This window comes from Bos grunniens, chromosome 9 (assembly GCF_055505025.1).
Source record: "Bos grunniens cultivar Pamir isolate PY7600 chromosome 9, Bosgru_T2T1.0, whole genome shotgun sequence".
Taxonomy (NCBI): Eukaryota; Metazoa; Chordata; class Mammalia; order Artiodactyla; family Bovidae; genus Bos; species Bos grunniens.
The window spans coordinates 101,436,776-101,461,001 of record NC_141173.1 but is presented as its reverse complement, the minus strand read 5'-3'; the positions used below and the strand labels follow the sequence as shown (position 1 = coordinate 101,461,001).

General features: G+C 43.0%; 1 protein-coding gene across 5 annotated transcripts in view; it reads left to right on the top strand.

Annotated features, from left to right (window-relative positions):
- Positions 1 to 23,998, top strand: part of PDE10A (phosphodiesterase 10A) — a 573,119-nt gene extending 549,121 nt beyond the window's left edge. For 4 of the 5 annotated variants that reach the window (XM_086318697.1, XM_086318695.1, XM_086318696.1 and 1 more), the window contains 5 exons: positions 601 to 773; positions 8,727 to 8,838; positions 13,279 to 13,359; positions 14,846 to 14,934; positions 17,297 to 23,998. In XM_086318697.1, the coding sequence (XP_086174823.1) occupies positions 601 to 773; positions 8,727 to 8,838; positions 13,279 to 13,359; positions 14,846 to 14,934; positions 17,297 to 17,414 (573 nt within the window). In that variant the 3' untranslated portion in view covers positions 17,415 to 23,998. The remainder of the gene's footprint in view (positions 1 to 600; positions 774 to 8,726; positions 8,839 to 13,278; positions 13,360 to 14,845; positions 14,935 to 17,296) is intronic. The other variant, XM_086318694.1, reaches the window with a different exon arrangement.
- The last annotated feature ends 228 nt before the right edge of the window (positions 23,999 to 24,226 follow it).

The following is a 24,226-nucleotide window of genomic DNA, read 5'->3' as shown; positions in this document are numbered from 1 at the left end:
CAAGGGTATAGATGATTTTTTAAGCCCATTAATTTCTTCTACAATATGAAAATTACCAAAATTTTTAATTAGTGTAAAAGGAAAATTCTTTCACTTAAGTATTTTATATATTCCAATCCTTTAATTACTTACTGGAAATATCTCCAAACTAGGTATATATTTAAATTGCTGGAATTCTGTGGTGGGAAATGTTATGTGGTTTAAATAGTTCATTTAAGTGGTAGCTTCATTGTTGTATCATAAGGAGAAACCAAAACACTGATTTCATTGGTCATTTCAAACTGTCCTTTTATTCCACCCAAATGTGTCCTGAAAGTGTTAGTCGCTCAGTCGTATCTGACTCTTTGTGACCCCATGGACTGTAGCCCATCAGGCTTCTCTGTCCATGGAATTCTCCAGGCAAGTTTACTGGGGTGAGTTGCCATTTCCTTGTCCAGAGGATCAAACCCGGGTCTGCATTGCAGGCAGATTCTGTTCGTGACCTAAACGACAACCAACTGTTGTTTCCTGGCACCGCCTGTGTCGCGAGATGGGAGCCGGTGCTTGCTGTCGGCGTGTGGGTGTTTGTGCTTATGTGTGTTTGCTTGTGTCTTCCCCTAGTTGGAAGGGCACAACATCTTCTCCACCCTGAGCTCCAGCGAATATGAGCAGGTGCTTGAGATCATCCGCAAAGCCATCATCGCCACGGACCTCGCTCTGTACTTCGGGAACCGGAAGCAGCTGGAAGAGATGTACCAGACCGGGTCGCTGAACCTTAATAACCAATCACATAGGTAAAAAGCGCTTCTGAAAGTTCAGTAGCCCAGGCAGTGCTATTTGGAATAAATGTATATTATAAAACAAAAGCGTAATTTCAAATTTATATTTGAAAACAGAAATGTAAATGGAATTTTTGTGTTTTTTTTTGTTTTATGTGCATTTTATATTTACTTTGGATATTTCATTGCTTGACAAGATCGCTGACAGTGTGTTGTGAAGATAACTAAACTACCAATTGGAATTTACACTGGTCGCATAGGAGTGGGTACTGTCAAAGGGAACTCATTTTGCAAGATGCCTCTCCTCAGATTTATCACAATCCAGCATTTGGTCATTGACCTCTCAGACTCAGAAGCAAACAGAAATGGATTCATCAGAATCCAAATCCTATTCGCCAAGCCAGTGTGACTGATGTGTAAGACTTGCGTTCCATGTTACTAATCTGCAAACGTGTGTTGTAGCTGCACACGTCAGAACATTGGTACTCAGTGTGGTCACAATCTTAGGAAGCTGAGTGGCCATCCAGAGTCTGTTTGAACGTGGAGTCAAAACAGAGAGAATGAGGGTCCTTAAATGCTCCAGTGGCATCAGGCTGAGGTGGCTTGATTCCTTTTTTTCTGAGAAGGTGTGACTTGCCTGCTGGATTCAGGAATGCATCAGGTCTTTTCTTTGTGAGCCTGTCCACCCGTCTGTCCGTTAGGTCTCAGTCCGTTGGCTAAAACGCCTCTTGCCCTGGCCAGCTTCTCTTTCTAGGACTTTGCTGTTGCAGGGTGCATATCTGACCAAGTCCATCTCAAGTGATACATCTTTAGACCTGGGAACACTTGCTTATCAGTTCATTCCAGTCTTGCTGAACTTGAATCCACTCTTTATTCAGGTGCTTTGTGTGCCCTACTCTGTGATCCATTAAGGTACTGGTCCTAACGTTTCTTTCCAGAGGAATCTACTTTTAGTTTTTAGAAGCAATTTGCTCAGGGGTCCCAAACACAAAACTTTATGTTTACAAATAACTACAGACAGATGCATAATAAACCTAATCTCCTCAAGAATATGATCATCAAACGTTTTACGGGGAGTCACTTTGAGGAAAAGAAATGCTTAATTTCTTAGAGAGTCTTAGTTTCACAGAGTCGTCTGGGCGTGTTGCCGGGAGCCTCTCAGGATGGTGGGAGCGTCCGTGTCACACAGATGCCCACTCCTCCGCCTGCAGCCTGAGGGGTGCCAAGCAATTTGCAGTTCTTCATATGTCTCTGCCTCTGGCAGATTTCATGTGTAGTTCTTGTGCCAAGACCTGTAGGAACAGGTGTTTATTCACAGTTCTCTCTCTTATGGCAATTATAAGATTGGAGAAATATGCCCGACATTACGGCATCCTTCAAGTTGCTGAAAACTCTGTGTCTTCATTGTCTTTAGGTTACAAAGAAGAGCTGTGTAAGTAGGATCAAGTTTCTTGCACATGTTTTTAGCAAAATGATTATGATAATAATATTATTATGAAATAGAAAATTTTAAAAACATAATTGCAAATGATACTATGCTTGGTGCATCATGCATGTATCCACGTTAGTGGTGTTTACTGTACAGTTATGATGACTGAATAATTTCGGAGTGATTAGTAACTTTAAAGATAATGCATATTTGTTTTAACAGTTTAAAGGGTGCAGCCATATACAAGAAAAGCAATAATAGAGCCGTCTGTCAGTGCGTCGGTGGGGGAGGCATTCGTTCCCTGACCCCTGCAGATACCAGAACACTCCTGCTCAAGCCCTGATACAGAATGGCCCTGTAGAACTGATAGCGTTACTGCCGTATCCGCACAGCATGGATGAGAAGCCCTGCTTCTGTCTGCGGTCCACAGCTAATAGCGGGCTTGGTGTGGTACCAGCCCATGCCTTCCCCTGTGTGTATTCACGGCTGTGTGTTTGTGCACGAGCCTATATTTTTAAACAAAAACGTGATCGTAAAGCTTCCTCAGTCTCTGGGGTTGGCTCATTAAACCTTCTTTCTATTAATCAAATGTTTCTGGAATTTTGCACTGTTATTAATTCTGTAACCAACTCTCTTATCTGCTGTCCTTTATAAATATATATGTCATATCACATATGGTATTAGAAAAGTTTCTAAAAGAAAATTAAATTTTCTAAAAGAACTGTAGAAATTTACACTTCTTCTAACATAGGCTAAAAGCCGTTTCTCTTTGAATACGCCATTCTCTGATAGATGCCTGCATTCCAGACCTTTCCATGTTTGTTGACTGTTGTTCCTACCTCTGTTTGTTCACAATTTGTGTATTTTCTTTGTTGGATTCTTTACAATTTTTCACAAATCAGTTCGCATTCTAATTTTTGTTAAGGATGTTAAGATTTTCTCTGTCATGTTACATTTTCTTTTAAGTGTCTTTCAAAAATTTTATTCGTATTTTAACTGCAAAGAAATTAAATTTCTTGAGTCCAAATCTGTCATTTGTTTTTTTCAAATCCGGCTTCCTGTCTTGCTTACGAAGGCCTCCCCTATCCTCAAAGGAGTGTAAACTGTGCTTGAATTTTTCTTTGCATATTTTTGTAATTAGATCTTAATGCTTCTGAAATTACATTTTTATGAACAAAACTTTATTTCTTTCTGATGAGTTGAATCAATATCATTCAATTAACAATCTGTTCTTTTCCATTGAATTGAAGTTTTCATATAGACTAGAATACTTCTTTTGACTCCTTAAGCCATTTAAATGTTAATCCTCAACTGTGGTCATACTATTTTGACTATTGTAACTATGTTAAAATTTATCATACATACCTGGCAAGATAATTTTCATCTTTCATTTGCTTTCCAAAAATTTCATGGAAATTGGTACTTAATAAATTAATTTTTATATTTTTATAAGAAAAATTTCAAACTTAAGAATGGTAGAAATTATGCTGAAATATATACTAATACCCACATTCAAGAATTATTAACATTTTAAAATACTTTTTGCCTATTTTTCACTGTGCCATTTCCGTATAAATTACACACATATTGACCCTTTATCCTCTTCATAGTGAATACTTATAAACAAAAAGAACATTCCATCAGTCAGGTTTGTTTTCAATTAAAAATATCCACCTTGGGATTTTAATTGCAGCTCTATTGCATTTATCTCTTCACTTGTAAATGAGAGTATATTGGCTTCTTATCCAAGAGCATTGCTGTGACTTTTTAGTCTTGAATAATATTTTATATGGTTTGTTTGCACAGATCCTATCACTTTTTGTTAGTAAAATTATTCTGGTCATATCATAGATTTTATCACTTGTGAATGTATTTTTCCCATTTTTAATGGAAATACAGTTTCCAGTATTTAAAAAGTTATGAATTTGATATATTTCTCAGTTTTGCTTCATGTGTTTAGAAACTTCATTAGGTGCCTAGACATCTGTGTATTTCTTTTGTCTTCTCCACGACTGAGCCTCATGTCGCTATGAAGGTCTCTTTCATCCTGATGGTACCTCTCGCCTTAAAGTTTTCTGTGTCTTGTAGCCACACCAGCCTTCCCGTGCTTGCTTCAGTTCAGTTCAGTCGCTCAGTCGTGTCCGACTCTTTGCGACCCCGTGGTTTCATGGGGTTCTCAAGGCAGGAATACTGAAGTGGTTTGCCATTCCCTTCTCCCGTGGACCCTGTTTTGTCAGAACTCTCCGCCGTGACCCGTCTGTCTCAGGTGGCCCTACAGGCCATGGCTCATAGCTTCGCTGAGTGAGACGAGGCTGTGGCCCATGTGGTGAGAGGGGCTGGTTTCCTGTGACTGTGGTCGCTTAACGGCAGTGTTTTTTCCAGCCCTTTTCTGCCACACTGCCTGCATCTTTGTGTTTAAAGTGTGTCTTGTCATCAGCGTAGTTGAGACTTTCAATCGCTGCTTCCTTTAGGACTCTCTGTTCCTTGGCTTTTAAAAAAAGATTTTTTTTTAAATTTTATTGCCATGTAGTTGATTTAAAATGTGTTAGTTTCTGCTGCACTGTTGGTGGAAATGTAAATCACTACAACCATGATAGACAACACTATAGAGTTTCCTCAAAATTGGAGTAGGAAATGGCAGCCCACTCCAGTGTTCTTGACTGGAAAATTCCACGGATACAGGAGTCTGGCGGCTGCAGTCCGTGGGGCACAGAGAGTCGGACACGACTGAATACTCATGCACTGCCTCTAACGTTCCTCCTACTTTCTTTGTCTCCACTTGTAGTTCAGTCGCTAAGTCGTGTCCAACCCCATGGACTGTAGCACGTCAGGCTTCCCTGTCCTTCACCTTCTCCCTGAGCTTACTCAAACTCTTGTTGGTTGAGTCAGTGATGCCATCCAGCCATCTCATCCTCTGTCGTCCCCTTCTCCTCCTGCCTTCAGTCTTCCCCAGCATCAGGGTCTTTTCCAGTAAGTTGGCTCTTTGCATCAGGTGGCCAAAGGATTGGAGCTTCAGCTTCAGCATCAGTTCTTCCAGCGGATATTCGGGGCTGATCTCCTCTAGGATGCACTGGTTGGGTCTCTGCAGTCCAGGGGCCTCTGCCGTCGCCTCTGTTCACACCGCTGTGCCCGCCCCTCTGGATGCCGGTGTTCTCCTGCAGGCTTTCTCAGCAGCCTCCCCCACACAGGTCTTCAGCCCGTCCTCCGCTGAGCACTTCTGAGGGGCCTCTCTGAAAACGTGGCAGGTCACGCTTGTACCCTCAGCCTCCAGGTGCTTGCGGTCAGAATGTTCCCGTCTGTCTCCAGACTCAGCAGCAAGCAGCCCACGCCCCACCTCCCTGCCGCACTGGCTTTCCTGCTGCTCCGCAACCACTCAGCGCTTATTCCCGAGTTAGGACTTGCACATTGTCAGCCCACTGGACTCTCACTCATCTTCATATGTTTGCCTCCTTTGAAGTATTTTTCTATAGACTCATTGAATGAAAATTTTCTCTTACCTTCTGCTTTTCCCCACTAGAAGATTACTCCTACAAGTTCAGTTCAGTTCAGTCACTCAGTTGTGTCCGACTCTTTGCAACCCCAAGAACCGCAGCATGCCAGGCCTCCCTGTCCATCACCAACTCCCGGAGTTTACCCAAACTCATGTCCCTTGAGTCAGTGGTGGCATCTAACCATCTCATCCTCTGTCGTCCCCTTCTCCTCCAGCCTTCAGTCTTTCCCAACATCAGGGTCTTTTCAAATGAGTCAGCTCTTCGCATCAGGTGGCCAAAATATTGGAGTTTCAGCTTTCAGTGAACACCCAGGACTGATTTCCTCTAGGATGGACCGGTTGGATCTCCTTGCAGTCCAAGGGACTCTCGAGAGTCTTCTCCAACACCACAATTCAAAAGCATCAATTCTTCTGAGCAGGGCTTATTTTACTCATTTCTAGAACCGTGTCTGACACATACAGGCCTTCAGAACTTTTTGGAATAAATGAATGTGGTGAACTGCACCACCCCCCCACCCCCCGAAGCTACCCTCCTGAGAACCGTCAGTAGTAGAGGCGTCACGTACCGGGCTCTCACTGCAGTGTTCTTAGTGAGGAGGACAGGCAAGGTCATGCCAAGAGCACAGTTGGCATAAACTCCATCCCTTTCAGAGTTGGCTATCAGAATGCAGTATGAATTAGGTCTCCATGCTGCAGTCCATGGGGTCACAAAGAGTCAGACACGACTGAGCGACTGAAGTGAGTGAGTCACCAGTTAGGCCTATATCCCATTCATAGACAGAAATAACACAATTCTGATTCAGGTTAATATTTCCAGGAAACCATCACTATCCAATTAATTTGTCATTAACAGTAAAAAAAAAAAAAAAAGTAATTTTTTTAAAGGCATTTAATACAGATCTTATCTGTCTTGTTTTTATTTGTTTGGTTAACAGTAAAATACTGGTAAGTTTTTTTTTCTAAGTACTTTTGACAGTGAAGTCTGAATGATAAGTAGGTTATTATCCTTTCAACCCTAATGGTAAGGATGCTGCCTATGGAGTCATATCCAGGGAGAGAACTGGTTCACATGCTTTCTAGTGCCCATTTATGTTAACATTTTTTCCTTAGATTTATGAGATAAGAAATCTTTCTTGAGATGAAGCTTATTGCAATATTTATCCAAAAGAAATGAGTGCTGATTCTTTTGTGTGAATGTAGATTGAATGAGACTGAATTATTTAAGTCTCATGAAATAATTATTATTATTTTTATTATTATTATTGTTAACAAAATAATAGTATTTTTCATGTTCTGTTTCTGTTTAAATGAACTGGCCTGTTATGCAAACAGAAAATACAGTCATTGCTTTAGAAGCCCAAATCCAGAAATAAATATTCTTCCTGTAAACCGCAAAGTGCTTAGGAAACCACCTCAGCAAGAAAACGTGGGCTTTCTGATCATTTTAAGGGGTTTATATCTTCACATGACATCCATTTTGGGGTCACAGGGTGAGTACACGTTTTAAGTCTCAGTGACATTTTTAAAGTCATCTAGACTGCCTGTTAGATACACGGTACCCACTTGTCCTTATGAAAAGTAAGGTTGTAGAAGAGATTACTAATGCTGTGCTCAGTCGCTCAGTCATGTCCAACTCTTTGCAACCCTTTGGACTGTAGCCCGACAGACTCCGCTGTCCATGGGATTTCTCAGGCAAGAATACTGGAGTGGGCTGCCATTTCCTTCTCCAGAGATCTTCCCCACCCAGGGATCGAACCCATGTCTCTCGTATCCCCTGCATTGGCAGGTGGATTCATTACCACTGAGCCACCTGGCTAATGGGCTGAAAGAAATTGGCTGATGGAAAGTATTAATGCAAAACCTCACAAGTGCTTGGCACCAAAACATGGGTAATAGACAAAGCAGGGTCTCCCAGAGATCCAGGAATCTTTGCTTGAGGGAGCACCCCTAAATCAGAAGCTCCAGCCAAGCCTCTTGCTCTGCTGCGAGCCTTGGTCGACAGGCTCAGGCCCCAGGGCAGCCCTTGCCCACAGATGGGGTCTGTCTGCACCCCTCCAGGAAGACCGACGCCCTTGAGCAGCAGCGGAGCCCTCAGACTCTGGAGTTTAGGTGGGAGGGGCAATGGCAACATCTTCTCGCTTGTTACGAAGTTTTGTGTCTTTCTCCATAATTTGCCTTCTATCATTATGCAGTTTGCTTTGTAAAAGTTTAAGTCAGTATATTAAAAGCTCTTAATAGCTAGCGTGTAGTGCCACACTTAAGTGTAGTCTTCATATAGGGTGACCCCATGTCATTAGACCAAATCCATTACAATTATACAGGGGGTGGGTATGTTTAAATACTTTTAGGCAATTTTTACTTGTCCTCTAGAGGAAGGACTGAATGAACCATATTTGGGGGGTGGGACCTAGAACACATGGTGGTGAGTGCAAAGCAATTGAGGAAAAACAACCTCCTTTCCTTGGGGATGTAGAGTCTGTACAGCAGTGGGCGACCCTGCCCTTCTCTGCAGGTGAGGCAGTGAGAGAGCCTCTGGGAATCTGAGTCCTCTGGCCGGCCCTGGGCTGTCTACACCTCGAAGACATCGTTGCACTCATTTGTGTCTCACATTCTCCTTCTGTAAAGTGAAAGGATTGGATAGGCTCCCCACCCCCCACCCCCCACAAGGTTTCTTTCCACTCTAAAGTTTCACAATTCCATGAAATTCAAAATCTGGTTTGTGGCAGTCAGGTATACCAGGGATTTAGAAGGTGTCAGGGCCAGGCCAGCATGACATATTTCAGCAGGAAGCAGGAGCAGAGTATGCACTCTTCATGGAACTAGGGAGAGCAGTGACCGGTGTTCTCACGATTAAAGCGACACCATCCCTTAACTGTGTCCTTTCTCTCCTTTCAGCTGCATCTGCTCTGAAAAGCTATCTTTCCTCCCCGCTGCATGCAGCAGTGCCAGCCTGAAGCCGAGCTTGGTCCTGAAACTGCGGAAGTCTTCCTAGCTGTTCTCATACCTGTGCAAACGCTGCGGTGACCAGTCTTGTCTCGTTGTGTTCTAGAGACCGTGTCATCGGTTTGATGATGACCGCCTGTGATCTTTGTTCTGTGACAAAGCTGTGGCCAGTGACGAGACTGACGGCCAACGACATATATGCAGAATTCTGGGCGGAGGTACGTCCTGGGGTTTCATATGAACGCAGACGATGTCAAGAAGTGAGGAAAAATTGAGGGGATATTAAATACAGGGATAATGTAGTAACAGTAGCTGCTCACGTTGCTGCTGCTGCTGCTAAGTCGCTTCAGTCGTGTCCGACTCTGTGCGACCCCATAGACGGCAGCCCACCAGGCTCCCCCGTCCCTGGGATTCTCCAGGCAAGAACACTGGAGTGGGTTGCCATTTCCTTCTCCAGTGCAGGAAAGTGAAAAGTGAAAGTGAAGTCGCTCAGTCGTGTCCGACTCTTAGCGACCCCATGGACTGCAGCCTATCAGGCTCCTCTGTCCATGGGATTTTTAGGCAAGAGTACTGGAGTGGGGTGCCATTGCCTAGTAGTACCTTAAAAAACCCTATTGTTTAGCCTTCATACAGGTATAAAGTCAGAGCGTCCGACTTGGATATGTGTGTAAATCCTGATCTCCACTGAAACGGTTCAGGAACTGATTCCCTGAACAGCAGTGCAGCAGTTTTCTTTATTTAATAGCCAATCCTTGTCATCCCTTCAGTAATGATCAGTGGTCATCCCTTTTATGGCCACTAGAGAAAGTATTAAGAGGGACCCACACAGGCTGTATTTGCCTGCAGCAGAAAATTTGAGGGACTAATGATGTACCATAGACACCTGCGATTAAATTGTGAATATGCCAAACAGTCAATTAAGCTGCAAATCATGAGTTCCACAGGAATTAATTCATGAAGTCATGAATTCCTGACATATGAAAAGCTATGTAGATTGCTTTTATGAATACCTTTTCTTGACTGAATTATCTAAATTATCAGAAATGTGTCTTTGCTCCTCAGTTTGCTCTCTGAGTTGGTCATGAATAAGTAGGATATAATTCTCTTGTTCAAATGAACCCACAGATACTTAGATCCCTGCATATTAAAAATAAGTTTATGGAAAAATAAACTATAAAATGTTTGTGCACCTCATTTGGGTAGAAGAAGTCAAGGTAAATTTGGAGGACAAAGAGTTTGGTAAAAACCATAAACCTCATAGTTTAAATCTCATCCAATAGAAGAACAGATATAAAAAGTAAAAAAAAAAAACAAAAAAAAAACAGTAAACCATCCAGGTAATGATGAATAGAAATGGTCTATGATGTTGGTTTTGTCTCATAATAGTAATACCAAAGAAGTTTTTATTGAGTGAGGACCACAGGCCTTGGGTTGATTATACTGAAGGTATTGTTTCTATACCAGCTTCCCTGGTAGCTCAGCTATACACCTTGTATATGCATCCTCTTGAATGTTTCTTTTTAAAAAAAATTTTATTGTGTGTGTGTGTGTGTGTGTCAAAATCTAGTTACTCTCAGACTCAAGATTGTTTTTAAATGTACATGTCTGAGCTGTAATATTTGACTTTATTATCACAATCAGCTTAATTTGCGTGTGTGTCTATACTAGGATCATAGTTAATGCTATACGTACCACATAAGAAAGCTTGTCTGATGCTTCCTTACTGTTTTGCAGACACTTTGATTCATTTAGCAGTGATATACTTCATACCTTAACAACTATATTTGTATTCTAAAACATGAAGCAAAAGGGGACAAACGTGTCGATTTATTTCCCCTTTCTATTCCTCGTTGGTTAAGCGGTGCAGGGGTTAGGCACAGCATTGGTTAAGGGGTGCAGTGGTTAGGCACAGCATTGGTTAAGGGGTGCACAGAGATTGACTGAGCTCCCGTTAGGCTCACAGATGCCATCTGCAAGGACCTCACCGTCCCAGAGAGGAAGCAGAGCTGTAGTGCCCAAGCCTTGCCATGGTTTCATAGATGTTCATGGAAGTCCACGCTGCCCTCCTCCCCGCCCCACCCTCTCCCTTCTGTCAGACCCTCACCAGCTCTCGCCTGGATTACTGCAGCATGTAGCTGGGCTCCTTGCCTGTCTTCTAGAATCAGTGTAACAGTAGCTAAGAGTGTGGGGTCTTTGGTGTCACGCTGTCTGAGATGAACATCCCACCGTAGTGCTGATGCTGACACCTCGGGCCAGCTTTCTGACCCATCTCAGCCCCAGCTGCCACTCTTGCTGCTTCGGGACAAGTTCTGTTTCCCGGCAACCGCCTGTCTCCTCTTGCTGTGGTGAAGACAGAAGTGGCGAGCTTGATGCGCCAAGCCCACGGCCCCTCTGCGGCCTGGGTCCCTGACTGTGCTGTGCAGTTCCATCCGCCTGGAGCCCCCCGCCCCATACCCCCACAGCCCTCCCCCCTCAGCCCCGACACCCCAGACCACACGCACGCACGGGCCATCCGTCCCGTGAGGTGTTCTCCTCGTCGCATCAGTGTTTGTTGCTAGGTGCCTATACGAATCACTGCTTATTTAAAATCTTTGTATGTCTCAGGGCTTGTGAAATCCTTGAGGGGGCCTGGTCATTTTCATTCCCTTAGGGCAGAGAAGAAGAAAGTATGAGAACTAGCGCAGTTCATGTTTAAACCAGTAACCTCAGAGCAGACCGCTTCCAGTGAATTTACGTAGTTAAGACAGTGTTCTGGTCCTGTGCTCACACATCCTTAACGAGGGCTATGGTCATTCGTCCCAGGACCCTGTCTTAGCAAACTCAGGATGCTTTATGCTTCAGATTTCTGAAAACAAACACAACAAAATAGTCAAAAATATTAATAATTAAGAAATGCTAAGGACTGAATAATCTTTAACCTTAAAAAAGAAATAAAAAGAGTAAGGTAATTTTTAAATCTATAAAATGGGGATAATAATATCTAACTCATAGTATTTCATGAAGATCAAGTGACGTAATATTTATAGTGGCCCTGATACTATACATCTTCAGTAAACATCTATGATTTTAACCTTCATGCTGATCTCTAGCCAGTTATATTGTGTCTTTACTGACATGTTTTAGCAGACTGCTCTTTATTCTTGATGGGTCAGTATTCCTCTTTAAACTCTGGCTTCATCTGTCTCGGTGCGTGTGAGAAAATCATCTGAAAGAGTGAGGTGAAGGCCGTGAGGTTATTTCATCCTTGCTCTTGTGTTCCTCCTCACACACACGTGTGTTCCTCCTCACACACGTGTTCCTCCTCAAACACACGTGTGTTCCTCCTCACACACGCATGTGTTCCTCCTCACACGTGTTCCTCCTCACACACACACGTGTTCCTCCTCACACATGTGTGTTCCTCCTCACACACACACGTGTTCCTCCTCATACACGCGTGTGTTCCTCCTCACACACGCGTGTGTTCCTCCTCACACACGCGTGTGTTCCTCCTCACACGTGTTCCTCCTCACACACGCGTGTGTTCCTCCTCACACATGTGTTCCTCCTCACACGTGTGTGTTCCTCCTCACACACGCGTGTGTTCCTCACACGTGTTCCTCCTCACACACACGTGTTCCTCCTCACACACGCGTGTGTTCCTCCTCACACACGTGTTCCTCCTCACACATGTGTTCCTCCTCACACACGCGTGTGTTCCTCCTCACACATGTGTGTTCCTCCTCACACACACGTGTTCCTCCTCACACATGTGTGTTCCTCCTCACACATCTGTGTGTTCCTCCTCACACACATGTTCCTCCTCATACACACGTGTGTTCCTCCTCACACACACGTGTTCCTCCTCACACACGTGTGTTCCTCCTCACACACGTGTGTTCCTCCTCACACACGCGTGTTCTTCCTCACACACGCGTGTTCCTCCTCACACACGCTTGTGTTCCTCCTCACACATGTGTGTTCCTCCTCACACACACATGTGTTCCTCCTCACACATGTGTGTTCCTCCTCACACACACGTGTGTTCCTCCTCTCACAAGTGTTCCTCCTCACACACACGTGTTCCTCCTCACACACACATGTGTTCCTCCTCACACACGCGTGTTCCTCCTCACACACGCGTGTGTTCCTCCTCACACGTGTTCCTCCTCACACACACACGTGTTCCTCCTCACACGTGTTCCTCCTCACACACACGTGTTCCTCCTCACACATGCGTGTGTTCCTCCTCACACACGTGTGTTCCTCCTCACACACGCGTGTGTTCCTCCTCACACGTGTTCCTCCTCACACATGTGTGTTCCTCCTCTCACACACACGTGTTCCTCCTCTCACACACAAGTGTTCCTCCTCACACACACACACGTGTGTTCCTCCTCACAGACACGTGTCCTTCTGGTATAACTTTCACCAACTTCTACAAAATGAAGCAGAAGTGATAGCTGGGTTTCTGGTAATTCAGCACAGGAGAGGAACGTGAGGATAAAAAACCACAGTAGTACATTACATTTTTATTATTCTGACATTTGTGTGGTCGTTAGCCAGAAATATTATTCATTTTGAAAAACTTAATGAACAGAGGGAACAGCACGTTAATGCCAACGTTTTATAACTCTGCGTGAAACTGAGAGAGCCTGGTTTCCCCCCGTTTCTCCCAGGGCGATGAAATGAAGAAACTGGGGATACAGCCCATTCCCATGATGGACAGAGACAAGAAGGATGAGGTCCCGCAAGGACAGGTATGGGCTGTGTGGTCAAGTGGTCGTTCACAGTGGTCGACAGCGGATGGGGGTAAGAAGCACATGCCAGCTGACGGTAGCTGGAACCCGCTGAAGTCTGCTCCATTTAGATGCCCCTTGATTGGGAAGTCCTAGCTAGATTTAAAGACTTCATAACTAGCCTTGTCATCGCTTCTTTCTACAGATAAAATTGCAGTAAATTACAGGCTTTCTTTTCTTACTTGAAATAGAGGAGATGGATGAAGTTGAAATGTTAATATATTTTAGCAAACAAAAAATACTTTTTCATCAAATGTACAAAGATATTTTTTGGAGAATAACATTATAGAGTTTGGTTAGGTCTGCGTTTCCTAACAAATAATGAATCATGTTTCAGTACATTTTGAGTTTTGTCTTACTATAAACTGGCACTCATTATTTTCTTTTCAGGTCTTACAACATACTTTGCATTAATTTTTGATGCTTTGAGAGCTCTAGGGCCTTCTTAACTTTGCATGTATGCGCCTGTGGTGTGATACATTCCTTTGATGATGGTCTTTTAAAACTATCAATCTTCTGACGTCACGATAAGGATGTTAATTACGTCTCTTGGCGGGCACCAGCGCAGCATGGGAAGGTGTGATTTGCTCATCCTTCTCGCTCAGGGGCACTTTTCTCGACTCCTTAGCCAGCTCCTCCACAGGAGGCTCACTTTCCTTCCCTGTCTGGCTTGCACCGACGCACGTGCCATGCCTGTTGAGAGTGTATTTTGTGGTTTAGTCCTGCTTTGACATTGTAAGAGTCCTGTCCCATGCTGAGAGAATATCTTTACCTTTATTTTCTTCCACTTATTTTTAATTTCATCATTTTATATTTGATTTGTTCAATTTTCGGAATTCATCTTGTAACGTAGTTAAGAGAGGAAGCTGACAGTATTAGCTTTTCCTTGGAGGCAGTTGAGCAGTGACCCCAATGGGATTCTTGATAAGAGAACTGAAAATGCCGTCAGAAAGTGGACTTTGTTCTCGTGTGATTCCATTAAGAGCAGTGCATTTTTTTTGCCAAAATTCCAGATCCATTTATAGTATTAGTGAATTTTAAATAAGATATTTCTGCGATCAGCTAGTATTTTACCAAATACATTGCTTCTGACTTGTGGTTATTGTGCAATTATTCTTTGCCATTTAGTAAAAGACTCCTAAGAATAGGTCATGAATTACAACTGATCTATAATAAGAATCCCACTGAATACCGTACTTGGGCTTTAAAGTAGCTTCTTTTTATGATTTAAATTTTTTATATTTTATATTGTGAACGTATTTTAATGAATTTTAAACGGTCACCTGCAGGAGTGTTCACTGAGGTAAATGTTACTTAGCAAAACCAGAGTGCTTAGATTTTCAGGTAGGCTTGAGAAGTAGAAAATTCACTTGGTGAATTTTGACAGCGCTGCTAGAATTGCTAACGTGCCGTCGTGTTTCTTGTCTGCGTTTCTGTGCTGGGCCAGCTGGGGTTCTACAATGCCGTGGCCATTCCCTGCTACACCACCCTCACCCAGATCTTCCCTGCCACGGAACCGCTCCTGAAGGCCTGCAGGTATGTACACCAGCTTCACCTCGATGCTTTTCCGTCAAGAATAAGAATCTGGGCAGCGTTTTTTGCCCCATCTAGACATGATGTCTTCACTGCAGTTTAGAGTAACTGGGCTGTGTGTTTGCCTACGTAACAAGTATAAGTCAAGGGTATTTGTTCACAAAGTTGTTCATTCACCAAAAAGGAGCAGGAAGTGTTCTTTTTTTATGACTCACAGACCCCTGGCTGATGCTGTTTTTAAAAAGACGATAATGTCTTTTCTGAGCTGCTGGTTTGGAAGGGGACTCGGTTTAAATCACACAGTTTACTGTTTGAAGGGTAGAGATGGGATCTTGAATGCGATCTTAAGTTTCATTTTCTTCCCGAAAGAAAGGCAGGCCTCCAGCTGACCTGTTCTAGTTCAGATTTCTCTGTGTGCTCTCATTATCCTTTTTAAGGGCTAAACTCAGCTCAGAACGTTGGGAATTTTCTAAGATTTCATTTCACCTGAAAAGGAAATTCCCCTGGGGAGGGTGACAGGCAATGAGCAAACAGCTGTGTGTTGGCTTTCTGCAGGAGAGTGGGTATGGGGACTGTTTTTGTAACCGCTCAGCCGGAACCACACTGGGGGCTGGAGTGGGTGCACCAGACCTGTGGCCGGAAGGTTGCAGACACAATCAGAGGCTTTAGGGCTCCCCTGTCCTCTGCTGTTGAAACTCACGAATGGGCTTTTTTTAAGGAAAACAAATAAAACTAACATGCAAGAAGATTTAACAAAGACACTGCTGTCTCCTATTTAAGTGGTCCTCTTTCTTCTCTGCGCCTGTGGCAATGAACAGAACACCCCAGCATGTTTTGTTGAGCCAAGGAAACACAGCAAAGTTAATGTGTGTCTTTTTTCCAATATACCAAGAAGTCTCTTTAGGTTTGGGGGAAATGACACCTGATGATATGGTACAGAAGCTAAAGCGTTATATTTTTCAGGTTATATTTTAGGGGTTTCTTTGTACAAAGATCTCTTAGCATTCTGTGCTTGCCGACACTAAGGTTCCCTTCTGATTTTGACATCCCATCAAGGCGGAGATGTGGATGGGGTCTCTGCGGGGTTGGACGGGGCGGGCCAGGGGCAGTCAGGCAGCAGGAGTGCTCCACCGTTGAAGGAGACCAAGATGCCCTCATGTTTGAGCTGCAGATCCTGAGAGAGACTGGGGGGCTGGGGGAGCTGAGGGTGCATTTGAGACCAGAGGCCAGGGGAGCACAAATCAACCACCTAACAAGGAAATCTCAAAGGTCCGTAGCAGGTGTAACTTGAGGTGACTTTTTAGTGCCTGACGTGGTGTTCAGCGTGCGGTGTGTGACGGGCGGGACTCCTGACATGGTGTTCAGCGTGCGGTGTGTGACGGGCGGGACTCCTGACATGGTGTTCAGCATGCGGTGTGTGACGGGCGGAGCTGACCTGCACAGGGCACACACTTCCGCCCCACGGGACGCAAAGGCCCGGCTGGGGGTCGTCATGGATGCCCCCTTCCTTCCTCTCCACCTGTGTGTGACCTGATGGTCCCGTCCGCTCTCCCAGTGAATCCTGACTGAGTCAGAAACTCTGAGCATGGGCTGCGTGTTCGCCTCCACAGCCTGAAGCTGGTGGGATGGGGCCTCGGCTCCAGCGGGTATGGCTCCCCTGAGGACCCCGAACTGAAGTGCAGGGTCAAGGGGACAGTCCTTATCAGCCAGTCAGTTGGTTCAGTTGCTCAGTCATGTCCGACTCTGTGACAGCATGGACTGCGGCACACCAGGCCTTCCTGTCCATCACCGACTCCGAGTTCACTCAAACCCGTGTCCCTTGAGTTGGTGATGCCATCCAACCATCTCATCCTCTGCCGTCCCCTTCTCCTCCTGCCCCCAATCCCTCCCAGCATCAGGGTCTTTTCCAATGAGTCAACTCTTCGCATGAGGTGGCCAAAGTACTGGAGTTTCAGCTTCAGCATCATTCCTTCCAAAGAAATCCCAGGGCTGATCTCCTTTAGAATGGACTGGTTGGATCTCCTTGCAGTCCAAGGGACTCTCAAGAGTCTTCTCCAACACCACAGTTCAAAAGCATCCATTCTTCGGTGCTCAGCTTTCTTTATAGTCCAACTCTCACATCCATACATGACTACTGGAAAAACCATAGCGTTGACTAGACAGACCTTTGTTGGCAAAGTAACATCTGCTTTTTAATATGCCGTCTAAAATATATTACAGTGTTTTAAATGAATATTATATATGATCAGGGTGACACCCAGAAGCCAGCAGGCTAAGTTATGCCCAAGTTACACTGTGGGTGGTGTGGGGCAGAGTCCAGAAGCCTTTTCTGAAATGGCCCCTGTCTCTGCCTTCCTCGTTCCAGGAATAACCTGAGCCAGTGGGAGAAGGTGATCCGGGGCGAGGAGAGCGCCCTGGGGATCCCGGACCTGCCAGAGGCTGAGGGGTCCCCAGAGAGGCTGCCCGTGAAGACCGATGACTGACGGCCCCCATTGGGCCGTCCCACCTGAAAATGCTCATCCTGCTTCTTTGACTTTTCTTCCTTTTATTTTCGGGGGGAACCTACACCTGTTAAACTGGGATGCAGACCTCTTCAAGAAGGACCATCGAGTGAGCACGTCCAGCAGATAGGTGGCTGCCTGCCGGCCTCCTGCCGCATCCTCGATGGTGATTGGCCAGGCCCCGAGATGCGCCGCCCGGAGACGCCGCCCAGAGACGCCTCCTGACTCGGGACCCGGCCTTTCTGATGGGCTTCCAGGCGGAGGCCTTGATGGAGACGGACGCTGAGAAGGGGGTACTTTCCCGCTGTATCTTTCTAGTGAGGGTGGAAACGGTGCTAAGGCGGCACTGCACTTTGGCTTCCACGCCGGTGCTGCTCTGACGTTGTTGGCTATAAATAGGAGCTTTGACACGTTGCGCTTGTGGATGTTCGTGTGTGACCTGGTTGTTGTTAGTGTGGATCGTGGCAGACAGCCTCAGCCCGTGGCATCGAGCTGACAGAGCAAGAAGTGTCTTTCTGCAATCATTGATGGAAATAGTCAGACTTGGGGTCAGAGCCTCGTGAATTGAAAAAAGTTAGGTGGACTAAAGTGTACTCTTTAAATTTATATAAAGGGCTTAGATGCATAAATTTAACACTAAAGAAAGTAGATTTTCTATCCTCTCGAGAAGAGATGCAGATATACATCATAATAAATCTAAGAACTCCAATATCAGTTCTAAAGATGTTAAGAGAATTTTTTAAAATTTTTTTCCTTTATTGTAGTCTTGGCAAATTTCCTAAACCCTTTACACAAAAAACAAAATAAAAGCAAGGCATACAAATGTTTTTCAACGGACAAGTCTTATGGATGTAAAGTGTGAATTTTTAATAATGATGCTTTTATGTTTTCACTTGATGTCATTGCAAAATCTTAAACTCACATTCAAAAATGAAAGATTTATTCTACAGGTTATTTAAGAGACCATACATTTCTCTTAAAATCAATTAAACCATAAAACCTAAGCCTTCTGGGATCTTTACTCTGGCCTGCTGCGTTCCTCTCCCACATCCTTCCCTCTCCTCCCGATGGTCTTTCAGAAGCTCTGTGCCCGCAGCAGGGAGGCCAGAGGACACAGCTGTGTCCGGGCCCACCTCTGCCCTTTCTGCTCCACTCAAGGTCAGACATCCACAGAAAACCCTGTGTCTGCAGAGTTGCTTCTGTATCAGTTTGGTAAGCTCATATTACTCTACAGTGTGAATGTTTGGAAAGAAGTATACGAAATTTAGTCAGCCCCCTTTCTGCAAGGATTCAAAGCCAGTCACTCCTGGTGCCTGTTACGCTTAACCTCTTTAGCTGCTGGTCCTGACCTGAAGGAATTAGAGTCTCAGAAGTCCTGAGTTGTCCCTAACAAGTGGCTTATCCACCATCCTCGTAGCAGGAAACTGGAACATTCCTCTTAATTAAATAAATTTTTTAAAAGATTATTTCACATATCCAATACTGTATACATTGTTGTTCATATGAGCTTGGTTTTTGCAAAAATTATTAAATCGGATGTTTCTAAGATATGGTTGGTCTGTAGCAGAGTTAGCTATAGATAAACATCATTCTTATTTTAAAATTAACGCTGTGTTCAGTTTCCTTATGGGCTTCTAAAAGTGGCCCTCTTCCTGACTTGGAGCTCCATTTGCTGTTATAATTTTACAATATGATATAAAATGAAATAACAGAATGCCACTGTGGCTAGTTTCACACACACACATGGATGTGTGCGGCTGTGCACACATGTACATGCATATAGACATACACATGTGTGTAGATATGCACACACATATATAAGTGAGAGAGATGCAAACACATCTTTGAAAAGTACAAATCAGCCCCATTCTTCAAAAACTGATTTTTCATGTGGAAAAATGTATATTGTTTAATATAAAGCTGACTAGAAAAAGCCCTCTTTCACGTTAGTGTATTCATAGAATTGAATTCTAAAATGTTGCATACATCCAAACTTTCTACATCCAAATGTTTGAAACTGGGCCCAAGAGATTTAACGTGAATCAGGAGAGTGCCTTAGGCCATCTCACTGAACCTGGAGACTGAATTGCTAGGGGGAAGGGACTATTATTTAAGGCTGCTGTGTTATTAAAAAGATTTTAAAAGAATGTGTGAATTCTGCTCCTGGAAAGAGCAGTCCTGGGGAGGGAAGCCTCTGGCTATTTTTGCATTTAAGGTTGCTGTTCTGACCCGATTATTAGAGAAAAGTGTCTTATTTTGACATAGCCAAGTGTGTTACATGATGTGACATGTGCTTTGAACAATAGTTTCCCAAAGAAGTGTATGTGGATTTATTGGTTGGTTAATTTCTTGTGAATCGTCATAATAGAAGCAAAGTTTGAACAAAGGACTGTATTCTAAGGTAAACTGTTAATACTGCTTCCATCATGTGTAAGAGCGACTTGGGAATCATAGACTCACCTAAGATGAAAGGGGCCTCGGTGTTTAGTTAACAATCTGTTGTGGAAAACACGCCGTTGGGAGTATCTTGTATCTCAGCAGATTTATTTAGCAGACACGCTTTTAGAGTTCCATCTTGTCTTTTCCCCAATCTTTTCTTTAAAGGACAGATGGTTGTCATTGAGAAGTGTTTTGATGAGTTTCTCATTAAGGTGGTATTTTATATTGGGCCCAAGTTCCCTGTTCAGTATAAATTTGGTAACCAGTTGTGAGTATATGTTGAATATTTAATTTTCAAAAATTTTTATTGGTTTTCATTTATAATAGAGAACAGTTTTTATCATCAAATGCAATTATTCCATTATCTTTCCAGAGATAGTGAATATATTTTTTACCTAGAAATTTTCTTGGAAATGCATGCTAACGACGACATGAAATACTGAACTTGGACAGTGGAATAAAATTCTAAAAAATGCAAGTATCTGGTTAATTACTAGTTGGCTGTGATTTAATTAAATGGAGAGTCTTAAATGCAATTAATGTGGAAAGGAATCCTCAAATACAGCCCTTTCACTAGGGCAGGAATTGTGTGATCCGTTTCCCAGCTTTAGTTATTTTCAAGAAGCACGTGAGAAGCCAGCCTTGGAGGAGAGACCAAGTTTTAAATTATTCACACACAGTTGTCCTTCATCCCAACTCTTCTCTCAGTGGAAAAGCATCTGTACAGACGACCCCAGAGCCGCTGACTTGTTACCACAGCGACAAAAGCAGAGCTACTTCAGAACAAGGCTTGTTCAGTGTAGGTTTCCTCTCCTTAGCATGCTTTTCACATATTACGTTTATTTTATAGAATCAACCTCAGTAAATTTTGCTTTTTTGGTATATTCAAGCACACTAGTTATGCTTGTACACAATACACATAGATGCATAAATCCTCAGCCTCTTGGATTATTTAGCAGATTTAGTTTCTAGTATTATGTCGCTGGTCTTTTAATCCAAAGAAAGGGTTGAGTCTTAGTAAGACTAAATGATTCACCATGCCTTGGTCTGTGCCTTTATTTTTAATACTGCAGTTTTACTTCTTCTTTCATATATTTGTCGTTTTGCTTTCTTGCTTGACTATACTTAAAAGCATTTCAAGGGATACATCCATGGTTAATTTTATCAAGTTGAATTAATTAAGATCATTCTCTCCTTATGAGACTTCTATACTCTATTTCATTTTATTCAGGTATCCTCCTGACCATAACCAACGAACTGTTCAGACTCAGTTTTTTTTTTTTTACTTCCAAGAACTGTGACACTGATTGTGATGTGATTTTGTTGGGGTTTTCAGGTACATATGCATGATTTAGATTTTGAAATTCACTTCTATCTTTATGTATTTCAAATGTGTTTGCCTTTTACACTTCACTGGTTTTCTTCAGGGTTTCATTCTTTAAAAACTTTTCGTTTATTTGCTTTAAAGTATCCCTTCAATTGCGAGTGTTAATATGATTTAAAATCACTGTTAAATGTAAACTAACCAGGTCTGCTGCCGTGGCGCTTTCCCCAGGCTTGTCTATAGCGCGTGGCTGGTGTCTTTTTACTTTTGCATAAGTATTTATGCTGATACACACTTTGCCAGTTTCTTTAAACACTTAGGTTTAAACTGTGATACTCCATGCACTGCTTACTCTGTTTTCTCTTTTTTTACTGCGTATTTTGATTGAAGCATTAGATACATTTATGCGATGATAAAAATAGCAAAAAAAAAAAAGGAAGAAAACAGTTTCTATGCTGCTCTCGTTCTAAATTTAAAAGGTGGGACAAAGTTAAAGATGTCCATGTTTTCCAAGGAACACGTTTGAAATCCAAATAAGCATCACTGCCTTTGCCCAAACTCTCAGCGTTTTCTTCTCTGACCACTCTAAGAGCACGCAGACCCTCATGCGTCTGCCGGGCAAGGTCAGTGTTACCCCAGGACCCAGGCGGAAACTTCCAGCCAGTCCAAGCCACCAAGTAGAGAAGTAGGTCTACACACGCCAAGTTTCAGCTAATATTACCGAGGAACTGTCCATTTTCTGACACTTAAGTGGAAAGATTTCATTCCTAGGGCAAGTTAAGTTTTAAAAGTGTGTTATCTCGTACCCTAGCCCACCTAAAAATATCATCCTCTCTTGGGCATTGCAGCCTTTGTTTTCTCTTTAGCTCCCAGTCCTGTGTCATGTCTCAAATATCCTAGGCAAATGATGTACGGGAACGTTCTCTTCCGTACGATCCGTTGTATGGTGTATATTCTATATATTCACTCAGCGTGAACATCGGACATAGACTTCATCACAGAAGTGGTTTCCACACAGTGCCCCCACATTTTACCATGCCCACCCCAGTGACCCATGGGAAAAAATGTGCGTGCCCAAAACACTGTGAAACAGTTACCAAATTTATAGAAATGCAGTATCCTGACTGTTTCTGAAAAGGTGACTTTTGTTTTTAACAAGTCCTTATGAACAAAAGATTCTCTATCTCTACTTAGCCAAGGCATCTGTAATCTCCTTGCTGACAGGAAGCTGCTGGAGTGACATATGGGTTACAGGCTATCAAAAATACAATGAATCTCGTAATAATGCTGATTTTTAGACTCAATGGATCTGTATCCACAGTTTTAGTGGGCTCTCTTTTGGAAGGAGAAAGAATTTTGAGTTAATATCCAATTTCATTACAGTTAATGAGTTATAAATTTACAAACATTTTATACATCTGACATATAAAAACTTTGTAAAATGCACAAGTGCAATAACTTAAAGAGATCTTAACTTTGCATTTATAAATTATAAATATTGTACATGTGTGTAATTTTTTCATGTATTCATTTGCAGTCTTTGTATTTAAAAGAAATCTTTTCTGTTTGTATAATATAACAATAATCATTTATGATAAACTAGGCAAGTTGTAAATAAATTCATAATTCAAACAGCCAATGTATATGCATATACAGGTGTTACATTACAAAATCTTTGTTTTACCTGCAAGCTTAGAGCGGCTAGAAACTTTTGTCGATATGTAACTATACATTTAAAGTATATTTATATATGTACGATACATGAAACATATGTAGAGATGTTCATAATTTTAATGGCTCTCCTTCGTTGTGAATAATTGAATACAGAATTTTTAAAATATCACCTTTCACGTTCACTGTCTGTTGTCACTTACGGGGAAGGTCAGAGACGTTTTGTGCATTGAGGAGGACGTGCAGGGCTTCCTAAAGTCCATGTGCAAACAGCCCAGGCCTTGTCTGCAGAGGAGACAAGTTCACATTGGAGCGACGTGGTGCGTTTGCTTCAAGCATTTTCTGGCAGAAAGGATGAGGCAACATAAAACATCACATTTTTGCAAGACGATTTATTAACCCCATTGTATAATTGTAAATGTTGGAAGACTGTTCGGGGAAAGTGTAGTCTTTCAGAAAGACAGTTTCAGGTTCCAGAACTCCTGATCCTGAGTGCCGGGCTGGCTCTTGAATCTGCCCCCCTGCCGGCGGAGTTTCCAGGACCAGTCCAAGTTCGCCTGGCTACTAGTGGGAAGGACTCCACGGGGCGGGCATGTTTACAAGTTAAGTGATGGGATTCTTTCTGCTGGTAAAGAAAATGTTCTTGGCTAAATTCACATAATCTTTAAACACTGATGAATACCCTCCTGGCTTTAAACTCTGCTTAAAGAAATTGTGTTTATTTGGCTCTTTCTGCTTGCCATCAGGTGAGCAGGCAAATGATAAATATTTAAGACCAGAAAGTTAAAGTTGAATTGTATCCCAAGACCCTCTTTAACTAAAATTATACTAATATACTAACTAAAGATATACCTTTGGGAGCAAATGAAATAAATGTTTTGTGGAATAAAGGCCTGTTGCATTGTTGACCATGTGTGTTCACAGCCTTGTTAATTAGGTGAACACAGAAAGACCTCAGAATGAGGCGAGCCCTTCTGCACACCAGATTCCTGTGGATACGGTGCTGTCTGCGTGCACGGCACTGTGCATGTTGTAGACAGGATTTTTGTTCAATATCCATTTCCTGTGAAATTGTATCAAATGTTTGCTGTGTTAAAAATAAATCTCGTGTGCTAATACATCCATCAACTCATCTAGTGACTGAGCTTGCTGATTCGTTCTCTGTAAAACTGATCTGAACGTGAGTCCGTATCTTCCTTACTCAGATTTGACTTCTCCATTGACCTAACCCTAACCAAGAGCTATTTCCCAACACCAAAGGAAACCCTAGAAAAGCAACGCTATTAAACACTTACTCAACAAGTGGGATTGGGCCCCTGATACGAGGTGGAGTGTGGGGTGGGGGGTGCGGCACTGGGGC